The sequence below is a fragment of the Colias philodice genome, chromosome 22 (genome assembly GCF_061535455.1).
Source record: "Colias philodice isolate Cphi_HAF_F1 chromosome 22, ilColPhil1 Martin Lab GWU primary, whole genome shotgun sequence".
In the NCBI taxonomy this organism is placed as follows: domain Eukaryota; kingdom Metazoa; phylum Arthropoda; class Insecta; order Lepidoptera; family Pieridae; genus Colias; species Colias philodice.
The window spans coordinates 7,189,437-7,210,676 of NC_143107.1; the positions used below are offsets into that span (position 1 = coordinate 7,189,437).

Genomic DNA, 21,240 nt, shown 5'->3' on the forward strand with positions numbered 1-21,240 from the left:
GGTTGTCTTTACGTTTAAATTATATAACATAATAGAACAGTTTTTCTGTGTCGGATATATTTTACAGAGTATTTCTATCGATTATTTTAATCTATCGACCCATCATTGAATAATTCTGTGTAGACATCACTAAGTGGGCGGGACCTGTCCATGTAGTACGATAATTATTTGTATGACATTTTAACATAGACAATACAATCCTACATAGACGTGAAGCTGTCAAAAAGCAAATACATAATATAATGGACAGAGTATAGTAATACATAATTAATTAATTATTTAAAGTAAAGGTGGATTAAAAGTACAATATACCGTAAAATCTATGAATTCATTCATAATTCTATAATATATATATATACTAAAACCTCTTTTTTTAATGGAAGTAGATGTAGTGTTTACCGAGGTACTTGAACTTAAAAGTTTTTGAGGGGATTCGCATTGTCCTTGACTTATTAACATTAGTCACATAAATAATGTGTTACGACAGTTGTATAAAACAATATGCAAATATACATAATATTGCAAAATATTTAGATATCTTTTTTCTGAGACATAAACAACTACAGTGCGACTAGTCGATTCATTAATAATAACAATTAACAATAAAACTCAGTATTGTAATTTCAACCTTTTAGGAAATATTTAAGAATAATGTTTCTTTGTAAAAAAAACTATTATACTAAAAACTTTGCACTAAAAAGTATTTAAATATTTCCAAAAAAAAAAAAACGATTTAAAAATCTATTGTTTAGTTAATTTGTTCTATAACTTCTCTTCCAGGTTCCCGTCATAAATGAAGACACTTCTATTCATTATATCCATATCATATATCATATCAATAAGGGCAGATACACATGTAATAAAAGTTTCACTTTAAAAATGAATGAGAATAGATCATAGAAACCCGGGGGCTACCATGATACCTTAAAGCAGTATAATTTCAAGAAGACTTCATCGTAATTCCCCTGTCAGAAACAGGGTTAAAGAAACTGGATGTTTCACTTATTTTCATACTTACAAACCATTTGGGTTTTATTTCTTTTTATTATTTTAATGGGAGAAATATTTTTTCAGACTGAAAAATCGTACGCAAGATTATCCGTAGACGACAACGATGATTTTAACGTGAGGTTTTTCAAATCACATCAAGGTATAATATTTGATATAAAGGGACCTGTGAACAGTCATGTTGTACCGTATTTGACTTATTTGGAAATAAATAGTGCAAATTACTGTCAGAATGCAAAAGTTGTAAGTATTTTGATATATGTATAACACTTCTTGGTCCAGGGTCTTCAAATTATTTCACTTATTTCATTATACCGTTAATCGTTTTCACAAACGACTGACTTAGGCTAACGGTTAAGCGCTACTGAATAAAATATAATTTATTATACAGTAAAAAGCGTTGGTGAAACAATGTGGACGAATACATATAAAAAAGCTTTGATCAGCATATTGCATATGTGTGTCCCTACAATATACATATATTTTTAATGATTTGGCGTTTTATGCCTAGTTAATAAAATATAACATGATTAAAATTATAAATACTGCAGAACTAGTGAAAACAAATTTTTAACAGGCGACGATTTTGGTATCTTTGAATCTTGCGAAAGAAGTTTCACTTCTGACACGTGTGCTCGGCACACACGCTCTTTTTCTTTAATTCTTTCACAGGGCTACCTAGATCAATACATAGAGGGTTATAAAGACCACGCGGAAACCAAAAAGAAGTTACTCGATCAGTCCTGTGGCAGGCGTAAAATTAAATACACAGAACTGATTGTGAACGGAGCTACCACGCAGCCAGGGGACTGGCCCTGGCACGTTGCTATATACAGACTGGATAAAACTGTCGTTAAGTATATATGTGGGGGGACTTTGATATCGAAGAGCTTTGTTTTGACAGGTAAATAAATTGTATTGAATAGAGCAAACACGGAATTATACACAGAAAAGAAACAGAGGACTGACATTTATATAACTAACTGCTGTTGTTTCGTTAATTTATTACAGTCGTTCTCATAATCGTTGCAGTATGCAATATAGTACAGTAAAAGTAGATACTTCGAGATTTTTTCTAGAAATTCCTAATGTTTTCCTAATTGTCCTTGTTTTAGCTGCACATTGTACAACAATTCGTGGTGCTGCCGTATTACCTGAAATACTAAGTGTGGTGTTGGGCAAATATAATCTGATAGGAGGTGATGCTGAATCTGAGGAACGAGAGGTACATACATACATAATAGAGTAAATTTTGTCTTCAGGTTACAAACGCTCGATAACATAATTTTATTGTTATTCTGTTAAGTAGAGTTGAAGTTTTATTTATAAAAAAAAACATTCATTCATTCATACATTAATAAAAGCTAATATAAGTTCGAAAGATATGCAGATACTATCTCTCATTCTACTTCTCACGATTTTAAAGTAATTTAAAAGAGAGATAGGCTAAGCGCTGGAAACGGACATAGTTTACATTCTGTCAAAACAAAATATAAATCTTAATGCGTGTGAAATAATAATACTTAAGTTGTCATATTATGTATGTAGATGATTAACAAATAAATATTTTTTTCTACCTTCCAGGTCCACTCAATAATAGTTCACGAAGACTTCGCACTTAAAAACCTAAACAACGATATAGCGCTATTAAAACTGAAGACAGAAGTTACTTACAATGACTACATCCAACCAGCATGTATCTGGGAGGCGTCTGCTTATGAAAGACTACCTACTAATCGAGTTTATGGAACTGTAAGAAGGCGTTTAATTTCCTGTTTGCAAAATATACTTAACATTTTAATTTTTAGATTTGCTAAGTTTTAGCCAAGAAGCCAATAAATATTGTTTAGCTTTTCAATGTTTTGAAAATTTTAAAAATAAAGTCTAATCAAATATTCTTGTTTGTATTACGGTGCATTTTCATCAAATGAAAATAGAGCTAAACTAGAGCTAGATCAAGTGCATTCTTTCGTGATCTTTTAGGGTAAACGAAAACTCGTAATAAGTGTTGTTCAGTAATAGAAAATTGCATAGTATCTTTTCGAACGCACTAAGAATAACGAAAGAATGCTCTATGCCTGTTTACACATGAATGAAATTAATTCTTGTTTGTTTGAACACACTAACTGCAAGCATAGAATATAATATTACTCTACTACTTAGTTCGAATTGAAAAATATGTTTTGTGATGATAAGTCCTTAAGAAAAGACTTATCATCACAAATGTTTATTATAAGTCCTATGTGTTTATTTTTCAGGTTGTAGGCTGGGGTTTTGATAACACAGACCATCTTTCCACGCAACTAAAGAGCGCTACAATGCCAAAAGTATCGGAAAGTAAGTGTATAAAGAGGAATCCCGTCTTCTATGCTACTGTGTTGAATGATAAGAAATTCTGCGCTGGATTAAATAATGGTAAGTTGGATTTTTTATTTAATTAAAAAAAATCACCTTACAGTTAATTTGAAATTACAAAAACGAAGGTTGATGAAAACTTTATTTAAAGTACTTATACACATATGTTTTTGTCGGAATGTAGGCAAGATCATCATAATTAATCTTTAAAATTTAAGTTAATTACAATTTTTATTGGTTCTTTTCGTGTAATGCTTCCACTTAACCATTCAAGTGGTAGGAAATTCAAAAATTCAAATTCAAATAATTTATTGCTTACCAATACATTTTTACATATAAGTGAACTTATGCAGGCAGGTATTGTAATACAATCATAATGTTATATTTAAAAACGAAGTCTAGTGTAATTAACTAATATAAAAGATAAATCCTCTATATTATCCAATATTATCAAAGATAGAGCACATGTTTAACATTATTTCTGAACCATCTATAATAACTGTTCTATTTTCTTTATTTGGTATAAGTTTTGTACCATAGTATAACTGCTCTATATTCAATAGTAGCTGTGCCCTGCGGTTTCACCCGCAGTACTCCGCTCCTGTTGGTCTTAGCGTGATGATATAAACAGTCTATAGAATTCCTCGATAAATGGGCTATCTAACACCGAAAGAATTTTTTCAAATCGGACCAGTAGTTCCTGAAATTAGTGCGTTCAAACAAACAAACTCTTCAGCTTTATAATATTAGTATAGATTAACAATACCAATTAATTAATTATAGGAACATCAGCCTGCAACGGTGACAGCGGCGGCGGTTTCTCAGTCTTCGTTCCAGATATACCGAAGGACAGTTCTACAAACGGAGCCTGGTACGTGAGGGGCATTGTATCGCTCAGCGCTAAACGAAGTGACGCTCCTGTATGTGATCCATATATGTATGTGGTGTTCACAGATGTAGCTAAGTACGGTGGGTGGATTAGAAAACATTTGAAATCTTAAAGATGTTGCGAAGTAACAGAATTTAAGCAAGAGGCCGCAACAGAGCAAATGTGTAGAGTGGATTATAAGACATTTGGAACGAAGTTAGACTGGCTGTATATAAATGTTATGTATGTATGTGTATAAATATTGAAGACAAAAAAAAAAAGGATTGGAAAACATGTGGTACATTTAAAAGAAGTATAATTATAGTGAATGGATTAGATAATAATATTATGTGGAACGAATTTAGAAAGGCTGACTGGATATAAATGTGGAATATTGAAGTTAGAAAGAGAGTTTTGAGTGTTTGAAGTGAAACTTCTATAGGCGCGTTGAGAGTAAAATTTCAAGGTTGCATCATGGCAATACCGTCGATTTTGGTATCTTCCATTCTTGCTAAATAATAAATAATTTGGAAAATCCAAAAGTGCACGCCTCATAATTTTTTTTAAATAATTATTTATTAATTATTATTTTTGTTTTAACTAGTTTAAATAACAAAAATGACATCAAAAATATCATGAATGTTAAAAATAGTGTTTTTTCTTAATATGTGTGTGTATGTATTATCTTAAGAGTGCAATGTATGATACATAAAGACATTTTAAGTTTGAAAAATCAGATGTTTTGCGCGAAGTGACAGTAGTACCCACCTCAACGCTTCGCTTATGAGGCGTGCAATAAATTTCTTTAATAAATATATTATAATTAATAAATCTTTTTATAATAAATTTGAATTATAAAAAGAAACTTGTTTTTTATTTTATCATTAAAAATCCTTCACTACTTTTTACCTTAAAATATTATGTATTTGTATGTAATAACTAGCGGTCCGCCCCGGCTTCGCCCGTGGTACATAATTACGTTTTCTCGTACATAAGAACCATCCTCGTACTTCAAGGAATATAATAAAAAAAGAATTATCGAAATCGGTTCAGCCGTTCTCGAGTTATGCGCTTACCAACACATTTTGCGATTCATTTTTATATATAAGATTACCTGTATTTAATTATATTCATTTGATTATGTCAGTTCTTGCCAATTTAATTTAAACTCTGTAAATTGGAAATAAATTGAAAATAATAGCTATATTTTATAAATCCATTGAAAATAGGATTTTTCTAATAATATATTCATAGTCCGAATGAGGTTTTAGAGAAAGAAAAAATTGGAACAGCTGGCCGGAAAATTGGACAACGTCTGTCGGGTCAGTGCCCATTTCGTTTAGACGCAAAAAATAGAATAAAACTTATTTGCAAAGCATTAGAAAATTTGGGTCCTCTACTAACAATATAGTATTCTGTTTCTGAACTCTGTTTGAAAATATATGAAATAAAACATGTTTATTTTTACAAATGTACATAATATACAAACATACTCCTAAGGAAAACGAATTATCCTGCCTAAAGTAGATATCACTTCATGTATCACTTCATTCTACTAGTATAAGAAAAACGTATAATTATCCTGCCTAAACATAAAGCAGATATCACTTTACTTTAAAATCTACTGTATTTGAGGCTGTGATATGCTATATTCTTCTTTGGTACATCTTCCTGATGATTTTAAGAATTTGAAGTTTATTTCACAGAGTAGTAAATTACAAGGTAGGTAATATTAGGTAATATAAAAATGAATCGCAAAATGTGTTGGTAAGCGCATAACTCGAGAACGGCTGAACCGATTTCGATAATTCTTTTTTTAATATATTCCTTGAAGTACGAGGATGGTTTTTATGTAGAGAAAACGTAAATATGTACCACGGGCGAAGCCGGGGCGGACCGCTAGTTAGGTAATAAATTTAATACAAATTTTCAATTTATCTGCAGTGTTAATTTTATAACATAGATTGGTATGCAACAAAATCAACGACATTTGGCTCCAAAGAATAAATTAAACTCGATAACAATACAGTTTGCAATTTGGCAGGGATCTTAAAACTTTATTAGTAATAGTTTTTTACTATTTACTAACACAGGCATAGTCACGCCAAATAAGGGTATAAACCAAAGTGACCCGGACCACTGGGAACTTGCCAACTACGCAATAAGCGAACTGATCATTTTAGCTCGTTGATTCTTTCTAGGTTATTGCATAGGAGGCAATGAGGTCATTCAAATACTGTTTAATAACACGCTTATATCAGCACAATGCTGTCTTAAAATAATATTACTTCCAGTGAAATTAGACCTATCTTATAGTGCTATCACTTCCTACACTGGAAATCACCTAATAATACACTAATCAAGGATAGGTAAATAGGAAATACAACGATGGCATGGATTTTTCGTATTAAAGTGTGTTTTTCACTAACTACATTTATCGACATCGTCATTGATAGCGGCTCAAGTACACAATAGAGTTTTGTCGGTTGTACTTGTTGTTGTACTGCTACTCCGAGTCCGAAATAATCAAATACCTGAAGGCATTTCGTAAATTAATTACACTTTAAAAATAAAAGAAAGCGAATTCTTTAATGGTTTTATCATATCTTACTGATCAATTTTCATGATGGACAAGTCAGGTGATTAAACTATGCTTGTAAATCTCATCGAGATAGAATGTACTCGATGGTAAATATACCCTTTTTTGTTCATGTTCACAGGGGACCTAAATTAGGATTAGTCGGTTTTACGTTTAGGTTTTACGCCTCAAATACTCTACTTAATTGGGATAGTTAGTTAGAAGTGGGATTTTAATCAGGTCACTAGACACTAATACATTGAATACATAGTATTGTTAATCTATATCGATATATCATAGATACCTATTTATTAGGTTGTGGATATATTATATTAGGGTTGATAACGTCCTACGTAATAATATGTCTGAAAGTGAAGAAAAGGTGTTGCCTTTTTTTGCATTATTTAATTTAAAATAGTGGTAATACCCCTGGTAATACCCCAGCTTTGCCCGTGGTAGGGAGACCGGGTTTGGTTGTCTCACGGGTTGGTTGTCACAGCGGTCTTAACACAAAACTGAACTATCCAATAAGTCTGTTGAACAGCGTGGCAAGAGCGATACAGTGAAAACGCTGTCCCAACTTCGCGTCAGACCGCTCCGATCTGCCGTGAGGGCCTCACACGTGTTTATTGTTTTCGCACAGCAAAAGTAAATTTTTGTGCTGCTGTTTCGAACCTCGTAATTATACGTTCTTGTTTTACAGTAATAATCTTTCAGTGCATTTGATGATGATGAAATGTGTTTTATAATATCGTAGTATAGTTTTTTAGATATTCATTGATCGGAATTTATTTTCAATTTTATTTTCCTAAAACGTGTTATGGGGCTCGTTGTCACAAATTTTCGGGGGCTGGTTGTCACATATCAACCAGCCCCCTGTATACGAGATGACTTTATTTGCGTTTTGAGGTTGTTTGTTTTAGCCGTAAATTTTCAATCAACACCGGAAAATCACCCTAACAAACCTACTGGAAGTTCTTCTGTCCTTGATGACTCTATATTGACTCACGATTATTATTGTTTGCTAAAATTGTGATTGATTAATATTCAGACTGAAATAAAGACCGTAGAAACGGTTTCATTTGGTTAAGAGTTCTTAATTAAAAACTATTCCGTAAAATTATAAGACCAAAGTGTGACTTTCTATTTATAAATTGCCTGTTATTTAGTATGTGACTACCTACCCTAGGCATTGTGACAACCATCCCTGACCCGGGGTTATAAGTCACATTTTTCTTAAGAGTGAAAATACAAAATATTTCTACAACTGATAATATTACACAAAAATACGTTTATTTCTTTTGTAACAGAATAATTACACTATCTTTTGGTATACAAATATCATTCCTAAACAACGTATTTTGGAAGTTATATAAAAAAAGCTAAAAATGTGACTTTCATCCCCGCTCTCCTACTTGTTTTCGTTTTCTCTCCATAAGAACCATCCTCGTACCTACTTCAAGGAAAATTATAAAAAAAGAATTAACGAAATCGGTTCAGCCGGTCTCTAGTTTTACGCTTAATTTAATTTTGATTTTCTTGTTACGTATTTTATTTCTTGTCTTATTGATTTTAGAAAATATAGAGTAGGTAGTAAAATAAAACACAATTTCTATAAACATTTTTATTATAAAAACTTACATCTAGTACATCATACATTTCTAATTAACCAGTCAATTATCATTAATTGGACGATGAATTATAGCGTATATTGAGCAAGCAAACGAGTACTCAGTGTAAGTGTAGTGTAGTGTAGTGTATATAACCAAAAAAAGCTTCTAATAGTCTAGTATCTATATTGAAACAGAAATGAACAGAGTCAAGTTAAATTATCAATTTACGTAAATACTACACATGTAAACCATCTGATAAATAAACAGTTACATTGATAATCTTATAATGTTTGTTAATCGCACATGATCGTTATTCGCTCTCTTCACAATGGGCAGCGTTGGCCCAACAAATGATCGTCGATGTTTGCCACTCGGGTCTTAAAGCGTAGAGTGAACAGGTACCTTCTAGGGAAGCGCGTTCCATCTTAGACCACATCTCAGCTTGACATTGTGGTCAAGCGCTTCCCTATTACCAATAAAAAAAAAATCAGAGTTTTGAATATACATGATGGCCGATCATAGACATTTAGACCCTTCACTATCGTGATTGCCTCTACTCGGCCAACGCTGCCCATTATGGGGAGGGCTCGATAGAAGTGATGCGGTTTTAATTACGACTCACAATCAGTCTGTGGAACACCAATACGAAATAGTTCAGAATTTTGGGAGTCATTTGTTTTTGAGTGACATTAAAAAAGGAGATTCTACGTTCGTCTGTCTATATTTTTTTAACGTAGGTAGCAACGCAACAGTTTTGTAAATCATATTACATATGTTCTTAACATTACTCATCTCCTTGGTAGTAAAGGAAGTTTTTTAACATATTGGGAAGTACAAAATAAAAATTAAGTAGGAAACAGAATAATGAAATTGGTATTGATAAATTCAAATAACCCAGAATCGAGAACTACGGAATTTAGAGAGCATGTGTACTTGACGATCTAACGATTGATCACTTTCCAGTCGTGTCATCTTCCATTAGACTTTAAAAGTATTGGAATAAGGAGTAAATTTGCTTGCACATATGGGTTCTATTAGATTTGTATCTCTTGTAGGCATAATCAATTGGCCTACGACCAATAATTTCATGTTTTATATTCATATAAAACACTAGCTGTGCTCCGCGGTTTTACCCGCAGCGTGTCCTGTGTCTCAGTGAGACATAATATAGCCTATAGACTTCCTCGATAAGTGGGCTATCTAATACCGAAATAATTTTTCAAATCGGACCAATAGTTCCCGAGATTAGCACGTTTAAACAAACAAACTCTTCAGCTTTATAATATTACTATAGATTATCCATTGAATATTTTATTTCTTTTTTACATCATAGCTCTAAACAAACAAGCATATTTTCATATTTAACTTTACATATCAAACAAATATTTAAACTGTTTCAAACGTTGTTTTCAGATCACGTTTCCTGTAATTTAGGCAACAGCTATTAAAGTGAAATAATTTACAATTTCAAATTCTGCATAACTTTTTAAATCAAATTTGATATAAAACACTTGTTTATCTTGGAAAAAGGAATTTAAATATAATCCATACTAATATTATAAATGCGAAAGTAACTCTGTCTGTCTGTCTGTTACTCAATCACGCCTAAACTACTGAACCAATTTACATGAAATTTGGTATGGCTATATTTTGATACACGAGAAAGGACATAGGCTACTTTTTATTGCGAAATATGTACCACGGGCGAAGCCGGGGCGGACCGCTAGTAGTATATATATTTAAATTCCTTTTTCTATATAATATATAATAGTAAAAATAAATTTAAAAATGTACATCAGTACCTACTACAAGATACAAATGATAACTTTTCTTTTGTCCACCATATTATTGACTTCATTGGTCTTTAATATATTCTCTACTAATATTATAAAGCTGAAGAGTTTGTTTGAATGCGCTAATCTCAGGAACTACTGTTCCGACTGGAATATTTCTTTCGGTGTTAGATAGCCCATTTATCTAGGAAGGTTATAGGTTATATATCATCACGCTAAGACCAACAGGAGTGGAGCACTGCGGGTAAAACTGCGGGGCACAGCTAGTAAACTATAATAGTACTTATCACTTTATAATTTCAAATTCTAAGGAAGAAGCGCTCAAGAAACATAGAAGAACATAGAAAGAAGAAAACCTAGAATTAATTTCTTGAGTACAAACTTCTAGTATGTTATGATATTCGAAGAAATCTTTGTTATTAGACGCAATTCAATTTGAGTGGAAACTGAACAACTTGATTGCTCTAACGTCACTTCTATATTTTGATACTTTCAACACTTTTGAAATTGGCCTATGATCCGGGATTAGAAAAATATACCCTCATCTGTTATTTAGATGAAACAATTTTTTATAAGCTGATTTCAATATCATGAACTTATAAAACAATCTCTACCAGCATAAGCCTGCTGCAATTATTAATAGTAATTAATTAACAAGTAATTTATTTTTAATTTTTACTTTCTCATGTTAATTACATGTAGTAAGTTAAAACCGTCAATATTTTAATATAGAGTCAAGACTATATTCTATGTACATAATTTTCTGAAAAAAATACTAATAAAACTGCCATTCAAAATTGTTATTTTTAAATTTCTTTTTCTAATCAAAAATCTTGCTGTATATTTACTGTAGCAATCTTTTCAGATATTTTCTGTTTATGCAGCTTACTTACACCATTGCTATATCTACTATTACTTCTACTACTACTGCGTAATTACCTAAATATAAAATTCTCTTATCACAGTATTTGTATCCAAACTCCGAAACAACTCGACCGATTTTTATCAAATTTTCTAGGCTCAGGTCGTTAGTTTTTTAAGCAAAGTACTGCATTAATGGTAAACATTTGTTTAGCAACAAAATTGAATCAACATTTGCCGCAGTTGTTGTCAATATGTTGCTAGTGAGTGTCTGAGTAGATAACGCGAGTTGAAATGCCTAAGAAACATTTAAGCATAGTTTAGTGCAACATCATTCAACTGTTGCTCAACAATTAATGTTTATCATGAATACGCTTTAAGCCGCGTTTCCACTAGGCAACATTAAGCTCGCAACACGTGACCATATTATGTTACAAAGTTACACAGCAGCGTGCAACATAACGCTCGGCTTTTTATTGGCTAGAATCAGCATTAATTCCTTTGGATGTCTACAAAGTCCTTCACTTGTCGATATTACATATTAGAAGAGCGAAGACAAAGGTTTAAATATTTTTATCAACAAGTTTCAATATGTTGCACATCATGTTGTACAATATGTCGTGCGACATATGTTACCTAGTGGATACGCGGCTTTACCTGATTAACTATATATGCGTAGATACAGTAGACACAGAAACAGTAGACACTCCCGGTTTAACATTCATGGGTTCTTCCCGTGGTTGTCGACGAGGTCCGAACCAAATCTTCTGCAAGGCGCAGGCTGGTGCTTCCACGAATAGATGAAGAGGTAAAGAGAGGAGGTAGGTTGTACTTACTATACCAGCATATAGCATTATCTGAAAAAACATTATAAATTATATTCAAGAGAGTGAACAAGTACCTTCTAGGAAAGCGCGTATTTTAGGTTAATTCTGACGGGCGCATTTTCATTAAACGAACATAGAGCTAGAGATAGAGCAAGAGCATTGTTTCGTGATCTTTAAGTGTAAACGATAACTCGTATTCAGTGTTGTTCAATGTAAGAACATTGCATTGAATCTTTTCGATCGCACGAATAACGAAAGAATGCTCTACGCCTGTTTACACCAAAATAATTTGACATATTATGTAGTGGGATTAGAATGAACATTCCTTTCTACACATCCTCACACATTATTGGTGTAAAAGCACCCTTTAATAGATTTTTAGATGAACGTATTTGGACGAAATTACTAAATGTTTTAGAAATAAAATCAATGTAAATTATAACAAAAATCAATGCTAAAATATGTTGAAAGATAATTCGCGGATCTACTTCTCAAATTAATTTGTAAACGTCAAGAAATCAGAATACAATTATAAGTTAGATTAAAACTTTTAACACTAATCAAAATGTTAAATTGCACAGCTACAGTGGGAAGCTGATTCTTAATTAATTTGCTAAGGATTTATAGAGATACGGAGAGATTTATTCTATTTATCTTAAACAAGATCGCTTTAGTGGTTTCATTTCAACGCTTACAATTTTAAAATTATGCTCTCCAACCAGTGGTTTACTATGCTATAGCTAGTAAGTGCATTTTATAGTTGAAATTTTTTTGGAAAGATGGTAATATGTCGCAAATTTGTGATACTGTAAAATCTGCTAACAATTTAACGCATTATTTTTAGTATACGTTACAATCAATCGAAGTGAAACTATTAAATTATAGAAAATATGACATAAGACGGAATGAACGTCGCGCGTTGAACGTAAGTATTTGATAATATAATTAATCGAAAAATAATTAAGTACTAATAAGTATTCTTCGATTATGGCATAATTTAAAATGTTGGGTAGGTCTAGGTTAGGTTAGAGGGCGAAAGTATTTTTGCCTTTCTTTCACTTAACAAAGCAGTACATTTACCACTTATTATATTATTTTTGTTGCTAGAGATATTGAGGAAGCTAACATACGCTACTTTTCAGTGAAACATCACATTCCGACGGGCATTTCGATGTAAAGCTAGTATTTAGTTTATCATTAGTTATAGTTTATCTTTTAATAGACGCAACCTTAAACACGGAACATTGTATCCAAAAGTGGAGTTTATACAGCGAGCTTAATCTCATTCCGAGATCAGAAATCTTGAATGAAGTCCCCCGGGAACTGTTCCACAGATTTCACGGATCTTATTTGCGTATTGTATTGCTTAAACTTTGTATTATTTGAGATCTATTATCGGACCGCATTCAAGTCGGAAAGCGGGGTTTTGGAATTCATAGTTTGAGATTTTTTGATGGGATTGCTTTTGTGATTGTTTTTGGAATGAGTGTGATTTAAGTACGTTCAGTTTTGTTATATTTTGATTTGAAATGTTTATAGAGGCAATTTATAACTAGTTTTTTGCTCTGTATGCTATTTAGATGAGGTTATAATGAAGTAGGTATGAAATTAACAAAATATTGTAATTTATAGAAATCGTAAAAGTTTCAAGTTTAAGACAAAGTTCAGATTATATTATAAGCAATTTATTAGGTGAAATAGGGTTTGCCTTTAGTTGCTATTATGTTTAAAAAAATCCGTGTTTATTGTAACTTCCCGTGCATTTACATCAAACAATTAACATTGAGCTAGAGCTAGAGCAAGGGCATTCTTTCGTGACGTTTTAGTGTAAACGAAAACTCGTATTCAGTGTTGTTCAGTATTAGAACATTGCATAGAATCTTTTCGAACGCACTAAGAACGAAAGAATGCTCTACGCCAGTTGAACACTTCGACCGGCTACTCACATACCTGCAGCAGGGGCAATATTGGAATTGTACCCTTAATTGTGATGTGTATAGGCAAGCAGGGGCAATTTAGAGAACAACTGAAATTGCTCCGACCACCGACCAACCGAGGTTGTACCAATATCGCCCCTGCGGCAGGTATACGAGTATCCGGCATTAAAGAATATGATATAATGGGGTTAGAATGAGCTCATTTGATGTAAATGCACTGTTCGCCAAATATAATCCATACTAATATTATAAATGCGAAAGTAACTCTGTCTGTCTGTCTGTTACTCAATCACGCCTTAACTACTGAACCAATTTGCATGAAATTTGGTATAGAGATATTTTGATACCCGAGAAAGGACATAGGATAGGTTTTATCCCGGAAATCCTACGGGAACGGGTTTTTCTTTGAAAACGCGGGCGGAGCCGCGGGCGGAAAGCTAGTTTAATTTAAAATACTTACAGCAGTATAATCGGTAGCATAGAAGGATCTTCTCATCTGCCCTCCGTACGTCCTGAGGACTGTCGCGTGAAGTAACATAGCGCAGTAAGACATTCTGCCCAAAGGTTGTAGTGGGCCCCATTCTACTGAGCCTACGTAGAGTTCTGGGAAAAGACAGATAAATATATATACAGTTCTTTAAGTAAATGTATTTGAAATTATTTTCATTAGGTATGTTGTAATACATAAATATAAATAAATCTATTTCACGCCAATTTTTCACACACGGCACGATCTGATCCCATACTAAGCTTTCGCTTGTGTTATGGAAACCAGATGGCTGATAAACATACATATATAATTTTAAATAAATACTTATATAGATAATTAACACCCAGACACAGAGCAAACATCTATGTTCATCACACAAATATTTGCCCCGGGTGGGAATCGAACCCACGACCTCTGGCTTGGAAGGCAGGGCCACTACCAACCAAGCCAACCGGTCAGTCGATAAATGTTTTATGCTAACACAGAATATTTATAGGTGTTGTTATCATAAAAAAAAAATAATTTTAATATTTTTTCACGAAGCAGGTTTATAAAACTCGACATGGGTAACATTTATTAAGCTATTGCATAGCTTCTATCGCGGGCCTTGAGCGCGGGGACCGAATCGAGAAATTCCGTAACGAAAAAACCTCACGCTCCCCACTCCGATGGACACGGAGGTGTGGCTTGAAGGCATGCTATGCAATAGCTTTACCGCGGCAGTCCCCGAGTGCCACACGTCTTTTTTTTATTCCGTCTTAACACATTAGCTATCATGTAGTCACTGAAAATTTTATCAAACTATTCTCTTCATTTAGTAACATACAAACATAATACAAAGCATAATACATATTAGGTGTGTAATATTGATCTTCTTATCAAGTTAGATTAGTTATATCATAATCGTGATCTCTATAAATTCCACCATTATTATTAATCTCCCCTTATTTTTAATATTCATGTGATACCAAAAAGGTGGACACATGAGAATTAACAAAAAAGAAAAATTAAGCTTCTCCCAACTCACAAGGGAAACCCATTTATTCATGAACACAGAAAGCGTAAATCTTCCAAAACTTTTGTTTTTTTACCATTGCGTTAACTACATTTATCGCTTAGCTTAAGCTAATATATACGAAATTGTGTTTATTTCCTATAAATTACAATAGATGGTATAAATTTTCTTTAAACACGTGGGTGAAGCAGCGGTCCGAAAAATACTAATTTTATATTATTTTATATGACTATTTGTGTCCCGCAGTTTTACCCGCAGACGAAACTCATGACAAAAAAAGTTATCCCCACTTTAGAAATTGATTTTCGAAAACAGTGGCCAATGTGTTACCCTGGTCTTAAGTCTTCAACTGCATATTTTCACTATAAATAGAATCAAAGCGTAACCGACAGAACTGTCGGTATATTACAGTCTATTGGCTTTTTCATTTGTGATACAAATATATATTTCTCATAGTAAATAAGTTAAATGATTTAGGAGCTATATGAACAGGCTTGGTAGACTGCCAGATAGCTGGCAATTACACTTCCTTCATATAATTTAGTGTAATTTCATCGATATATTGGTGTATCTATATTTTAAAGTATCTATTGTTCCTTGTAAGGTATCTATAATACTTCACTACATAGTATAAAACAAAGTCGCTTTCTCTGTCCCTATGTCCCTATGTATGCATCTTTAAAACTACGCAACGGATTTTGATGCAGTTTTTTTAAATAGATTCTCGAGGAAGGTTTTAGACAAAGCGGGCGTATGTTTGAACGCACTAATATCATGAATTACGGCCCCGATTGGAAAAATTTTTTCAGAGTTAGATAGCCTATTTATCAAGGAAGGCTATAAGTTATATATCATCATGCTAAGACCAATAGGAGCGGAGAAATAAGGATAAAACCGAGGTGCACAGCTAGTATTAGATATAGGCTATATGTGATATCCCTCTCTTTCCTTTTTGAGGACAGCAACACATCCTCTTCCCAGTGGAGTGGATGCTTATGGGCGGCGCGTTTCGCTTAACACCAGGCGACGCGTCTGCTCGTTTGCTATCCCATTGCATAAAAAAAAAAAAAATTGTAAAATGTATTGTAGATCGTTCACAGAATACTTAGAAGTACCTAGTAATTAATATTTATATAAGTTTGTTCTTCGTATCTTCTTTCTGCGAAGAAACGTCTATTAAGCCTAAGGAAGTTTATTTCTTCATTCCAAATACATTACCTACTTATCCAACGTCTAATTTATTTGGTCTTTTATTTATAGAATGGAAGTAATTTTGCGTCAAATTTAGTTTTATCTGATAAGGGAAACTTATAAATCCATACTAATTTCGCATTTATAATACTAATATTATAAATGCGAAAGTAACTCTGTCTGTCTGTCTGTTACTCAATCACGCCTTAACTACTGAACCAATTTTCATGAAATTTGGTATGGAGATATTTTGATACCCGAGAATGGACATAGGCTAATTTTTATCCCGGGAAAATAACGCAATCCCGGAATTCCCACGGGAACTATGCGGGTTTTTCTTTGACTGCGCGGGCGAAGCCGCAGGCGGAAGCCTAGTTTTGAATATATCTGAACATTATCTTATTTATATTATTTACATAACAATCAGCAAACGAACTGAAACGAAACGAAACTAGCATAACTAATAATTAGAAGTTTGACGGTATCTTCCAAACCGAAATTGATTAGCACAATACTTACATAAACGATTATGATTATGATGATGTATTGTTTATAAATTCATTTAAAGAACGTAACTATAAAGTAGGTTTTATAACAGACTAGCTGTGCCGCGCGGTTTTACCCGCATTGCTCCGCTCCTGTTGGTCTTAGCGTGATGATATATAGCCTATCTAACACCGAAAGAATTTTTCAAATCAGACCAGTAGTTTCTGAGATTAGCGCGTTCAAACAAACAAACTCTTCAGCTTTATAATATTAGTATAGATGAAATAGCAACTGAAACTAACACAATACCAACATAACTCAAGGTGACAGGAGTCGGGAAACAATTTCAATAAAACTTGTAGGCTTCCATGAAACAAATAAAAAGCCTGCATAAAGAATAAACGCGTTAACGTACAAGCGAGGCAGACCGTGTGAATACATTCGACCGTCACAACCTTTATAAAGCCTTTTTTGTAACAACGATTTGTATCAAACAGGAAGTAAAGAAGAAAAGAGTATGCCGAGTCGTGTCAGAAGTGAAACTTGTTTGGCAAGATTCAAAGATACCAAAATTGTCGCCTAACTCCATGACGTGACGATATTGCGTGACGAAATTTTACTTTCGCTTAAAGAAGTTTCACTTAAAAAGGTATGAAGATTAGGTAGTGAAAAGGAACATCATCTGTCTTTAACAATTAGAAAATGATCAACTTTTTAGCGTTGATACAGTCTACCTGAATGACTTATATTTTTAAAACTATTCTGCATCTATCTAATTAATTTCAAAGCTATTATTGATACCTATTACTTCTTAAATACTTTCATCTCTTTATTGAATAATATTTTTCCCTGATCCAACTTCGCAATTACTATGAAATCTAATGTAATGTGTCATATTCTTCTTAATTCTTGGTTATAAATACGTGTCACAAGAAAGCCCTTACGAAATAACAAGTCACCAAGTCTCCAATCCTGTCACACCATATCCTCATTGAAAAAGACAAATTCATCAGCGTCAAACACTCCCGTGTTCAAACCGCCTAAATTCAGTGAACGCAAGACTGAAAATCCTTTCTCCGCATTTTTATTGTTATCCCGGATCCAAGCCTAATCCTGTTATCTTTTGCACGGAATCGAACCCTTATGCTAAACGACACGTGTTCGGGCCTAATATAAATGGCTGTATTATGTCAGTGGAGAGAGGATTTAGGAATTTGTTTTTGAAAAATAGGTATATTCGGTAGCGAATGGATCTTTGAAAGCGTTCATTGTTGATGTTTGGGTTGAGTTTCTCCAAAAACTATATTCATATTAGATAGAGAAATAGGATTGGTATAAACAAATGGAAAATTCAACACTAGTATGAAAATTCTTTGACAAAATATAGAATATTACTACTATTATAAAGGCGAAAGTTTGTAAGTATGGATGTATGGATGTTTGTTACTCTTTCACGTAAAAACTACTGAATGGATTTGAATGAAACTTTACCACAATATAGCTTATACATCAGAATAACACATAGGATAGGTTTTATCCCGGAAATCCCACGGGAACTATGCGGGTTTTTCTTTGAAAACGCGGGCGAAGCCGCGGGTGGAAAGCTAGGACTATATTTTTCTTACTTTAGTACCTATGTTTTATTTTCTCTTTTCGTGGTAACCCAGACCGAGCTAGGAAGAATAGTCTTGTTATTTTAGGGATAAGCAAAATATTTGACACAGAGTGCGAGTATACCTATAATTCAGAGGAAACTGCTAACGGTAGAGAAGTCATCTAATTTAGAGCTTTGATTGTGAATTGACGAATAAATTAATACTAAAAATTAAGGAAAATTTAAATCGGGTGTTGTAAAATGACATCCTCTTTAAAAGGATAAATAGTGAGAGTCGTCACTGTAAAAATACAAGAAGTATTAATTCTAACTAATACTACTAACTAAAAATTAAATAACAAAAATTATATATATTACATTATTATATTAGCTTAACTATTTAACCTCCTGTATTTGTTCGTCTATTCTTTAGGTCAAGTTTCAAGATGGAATTCTAGGGATTTAATATGGCATACCTTTAGCAATAGAATTCTAGAGACAATGCAATAATATCTATGGAATGGAACTAGTCTCCTTTCAGGTAAAGATAAAAATAATTTGGAAAATCCAAAAGTGCACGCCTCATAATTTTTTTTAATAAATATTTATTAATTATTATTTTTGTTTATTTAATAACAATTAAACCACATCGAATCAGACCCTGAAAAATGAAAGGGTTCTATTCCTGAGCATACTCAAGCGTAAGAGAAAAAAAAAGACTCGATTAGTAAAGTATTTCGGTCGCTATCGTGTTAACAAGAAAAAGGATCCGCACATACAGACACACGGACGTCCAAGACAGAACTTTTTTAAACTGTTTTTTAACTAGTTTAAATAACAAAAATGACATCAAAAATATCATGAACGTTAAAAATAGTGTTTTTTCTTAATATGTGTGTGTACTGTGTATGTATTATCTTACAAGTGCAATGTATGATACATAAAGACATTTTAAGTTTGAAAAATCAGATGCGTGCAATATGGCTTTATTCTAGGAAAGGTGGTGAGATTGCACAAAAGAAAAATTGGTGTGAATTTTTGAGCGACGATGATGGAAGGAGTAGAAGAAATGTTGTAATGGAAAACATAATGTGTTGGGTTGTGGAATGAAACGCCTTCTTCACAATTGATATTTTAATATTCCTCCTTGTTACATTCACTTTTTACTATAATATTCGCAATCTTTCACAATCTTAAATAATAGATTTAAATAACCCTAAAACAAGCATGAGGCACGGCTAAGGCACTGACTTGTTGACCGCACTGGTCGGCTGTTCAGGATCAATTGCTAGCTGATCGTTTCTTCAAAAAATGTGAGCGATCGACTGACAACTAACCGACTGGAGGGGAGGTTAAGTTGTCAGGCGGTAGATTATAAATAACAGAAAACCTTGTCTATGGAAAATAATGTACTATGTATGATTTTAAGATTTGTAACAGCTCGGCCATCCGATCTTCAACGAGTGCCTTCGTTGGCTTAAATTAAATTTAAACAAAAATAAAATGTTAAAATATGGAAAACAAAATGCAACCATACTTACATGAAATTGAAACAAATACTTATAATAATATGTATTTACAACTAGTTCCCGAAGTTTGAATTGGTATGATTAGCTTTTACAAATAATCAAAATTACACAAGGAAACAAGCCTAGAATAAGATTTACAAATTTCGAAAAAAAAAATAAAATAAATAAATATATATATCTCTATTGGAACTACTTCGACAATCGCTACAAACATTTGTATAACAAAAACTCACTTCTCTATCCGTTTGATTAGGACTAATTCAAATTCAAATAATTTATTGCTCACCAATACATTTTTACATATTAATGACCTTATGCAGGTATTGCAATACAATCATAATGTTATATTTAAATTACATAATACTATCTCATACATTTAAATTTGACAATAATTAGATCACAAAAATAACAATGTACAATAATAATTGTTGCTTTCTTATGGGTGGCACACCATTGTACCCAGCATGCCCTCAACAGTAATCAAAATCACTCAGAACTCACTGCTTGCACATAGACTGCATATTGTTACTCTTTGGGCGGCACATCATTGTACCCAGCATGCCCTCAACAGTGATAAAAATCACTCAGTACTCATTGCTTGCACATAGACTGCATATTGTTACTCTTTGGGCGGCACATCATGCCCGGCATGCCCACAGTATGTAAGCTATTCGTTTTGGGCGGCACATCATTGTGCCCGGCATACCCATAATAATCATACAAAATCACTCGGTACTCACTGTTCACACATATACTGCATTTTGGTTCTCGTTGGGCGGCATATTGTGCCCGGCATGCCCACAATATGCAAGCTATTTCAAATTCCATGTGTTTGTTATAAACGTCGATCATTCTTCGTTCATACCAAACACGTAGACTTGACTCGTCATTTATAGAAGGATGTGTATTACAACATACATAAAGAACTTTAAACTACCTAATGTGTATGTATAAAATTTAATTATTTTGATTCTCAATGGCATCAGAACAACTATCATCACCGTCATTATCGCTATCAGACATCGATTTAAAATTTAACCAAGGGTGCATTTTGTCGGCTGCCACGACAGCTTCGTACCGCCTACCTTTTCGAGA

The 21,240-nt window shown here is 33.1% G+C and overlaps 2 protein-coding genes across 3 annotated transcripts in view; one reads left to right on the top strand and one right to left on the bottom strand.

The window, feature by feature from the left end:
• The first annotated feature begins 1,053 nt into the window (after positions 1-1,053).
• On the top strand, positions 1,054-4,744 carry LOC149478513 (elastase-1-like). Its single transcript, XM_089709168.1, has 6 exons — positions 1,054-1,251; positions 1,681-1,912; positions 2,124-2,233; positions 2,593-2,760; positions 3,267-3,423; positions 4,147-4,744. The coding sequence occupies exons 1-6, from the start codon at positions 1,054-1,056 to the stop codon at positions 4,362-4,364; spliced, it is 1,083 nt and encodes a 360-aa protein (XP_089565294.1). The 3' UTR covers positions 4,365-4,744.
• A 3,824-nt stretch (positions 4,745-8,568) lies between these two features.
• LOC149478514 (nose resistant to fluoxetine protein 6-like) overlaps positions 8,569-21,240 on the bottom strand; it is a 38,231-nt gene continuing 25,559 nt past the window's right edge. Inside the window, exons 12-14 of one of the 2 annotated variants that reach the window (XM_089709312.1) lie at positions 14,301-14,443; positions 11,724-11,933; positions 8,569-8,888 (exon numbers count right to left, since the gene is read on the bottom strand). In XM_089709312.1, the coding sequence (XP_089565438.1) occupies positions 11,742-11,933; positions 14,301-14,443 (335 nt within the window). In that variant the 3' untranslated portion in view covers positions 8,569-8,888; positions 11,724-11,741. Of the gene's footprint in view, positions 8,889-11,409; positions 11,934-14,300; positions 14,444-21,240 lie in introns of those variants that run through there. The other variant, XM_089709311.1, reaches the window with a different exon arrangement.

Bases quoted from the DNA above. Each gene is read 5' to 3' on its own strand.
- LOC149478513 (XM_089709168.1), top strand. From the start codon at position 1,054: ATGGGAGAAATATTTTTTCAGACTGAAAAATCGTACGCAAGATTATCC. The intron at 1,913-2,123 runs GTAAATAAATTG...TCCTTGTTTTAG, and splicing joins GAAGAGCTTTGTTTTGACAG to CTGCACATTGTACAACAATT. The intron at 3,424-4,146 runs GTAAGTTGGATT...AATTAATTATAG, and splicing joins CTGCGCTGGATTAAATAATG to GAACATCAGCCTGCAACGGT.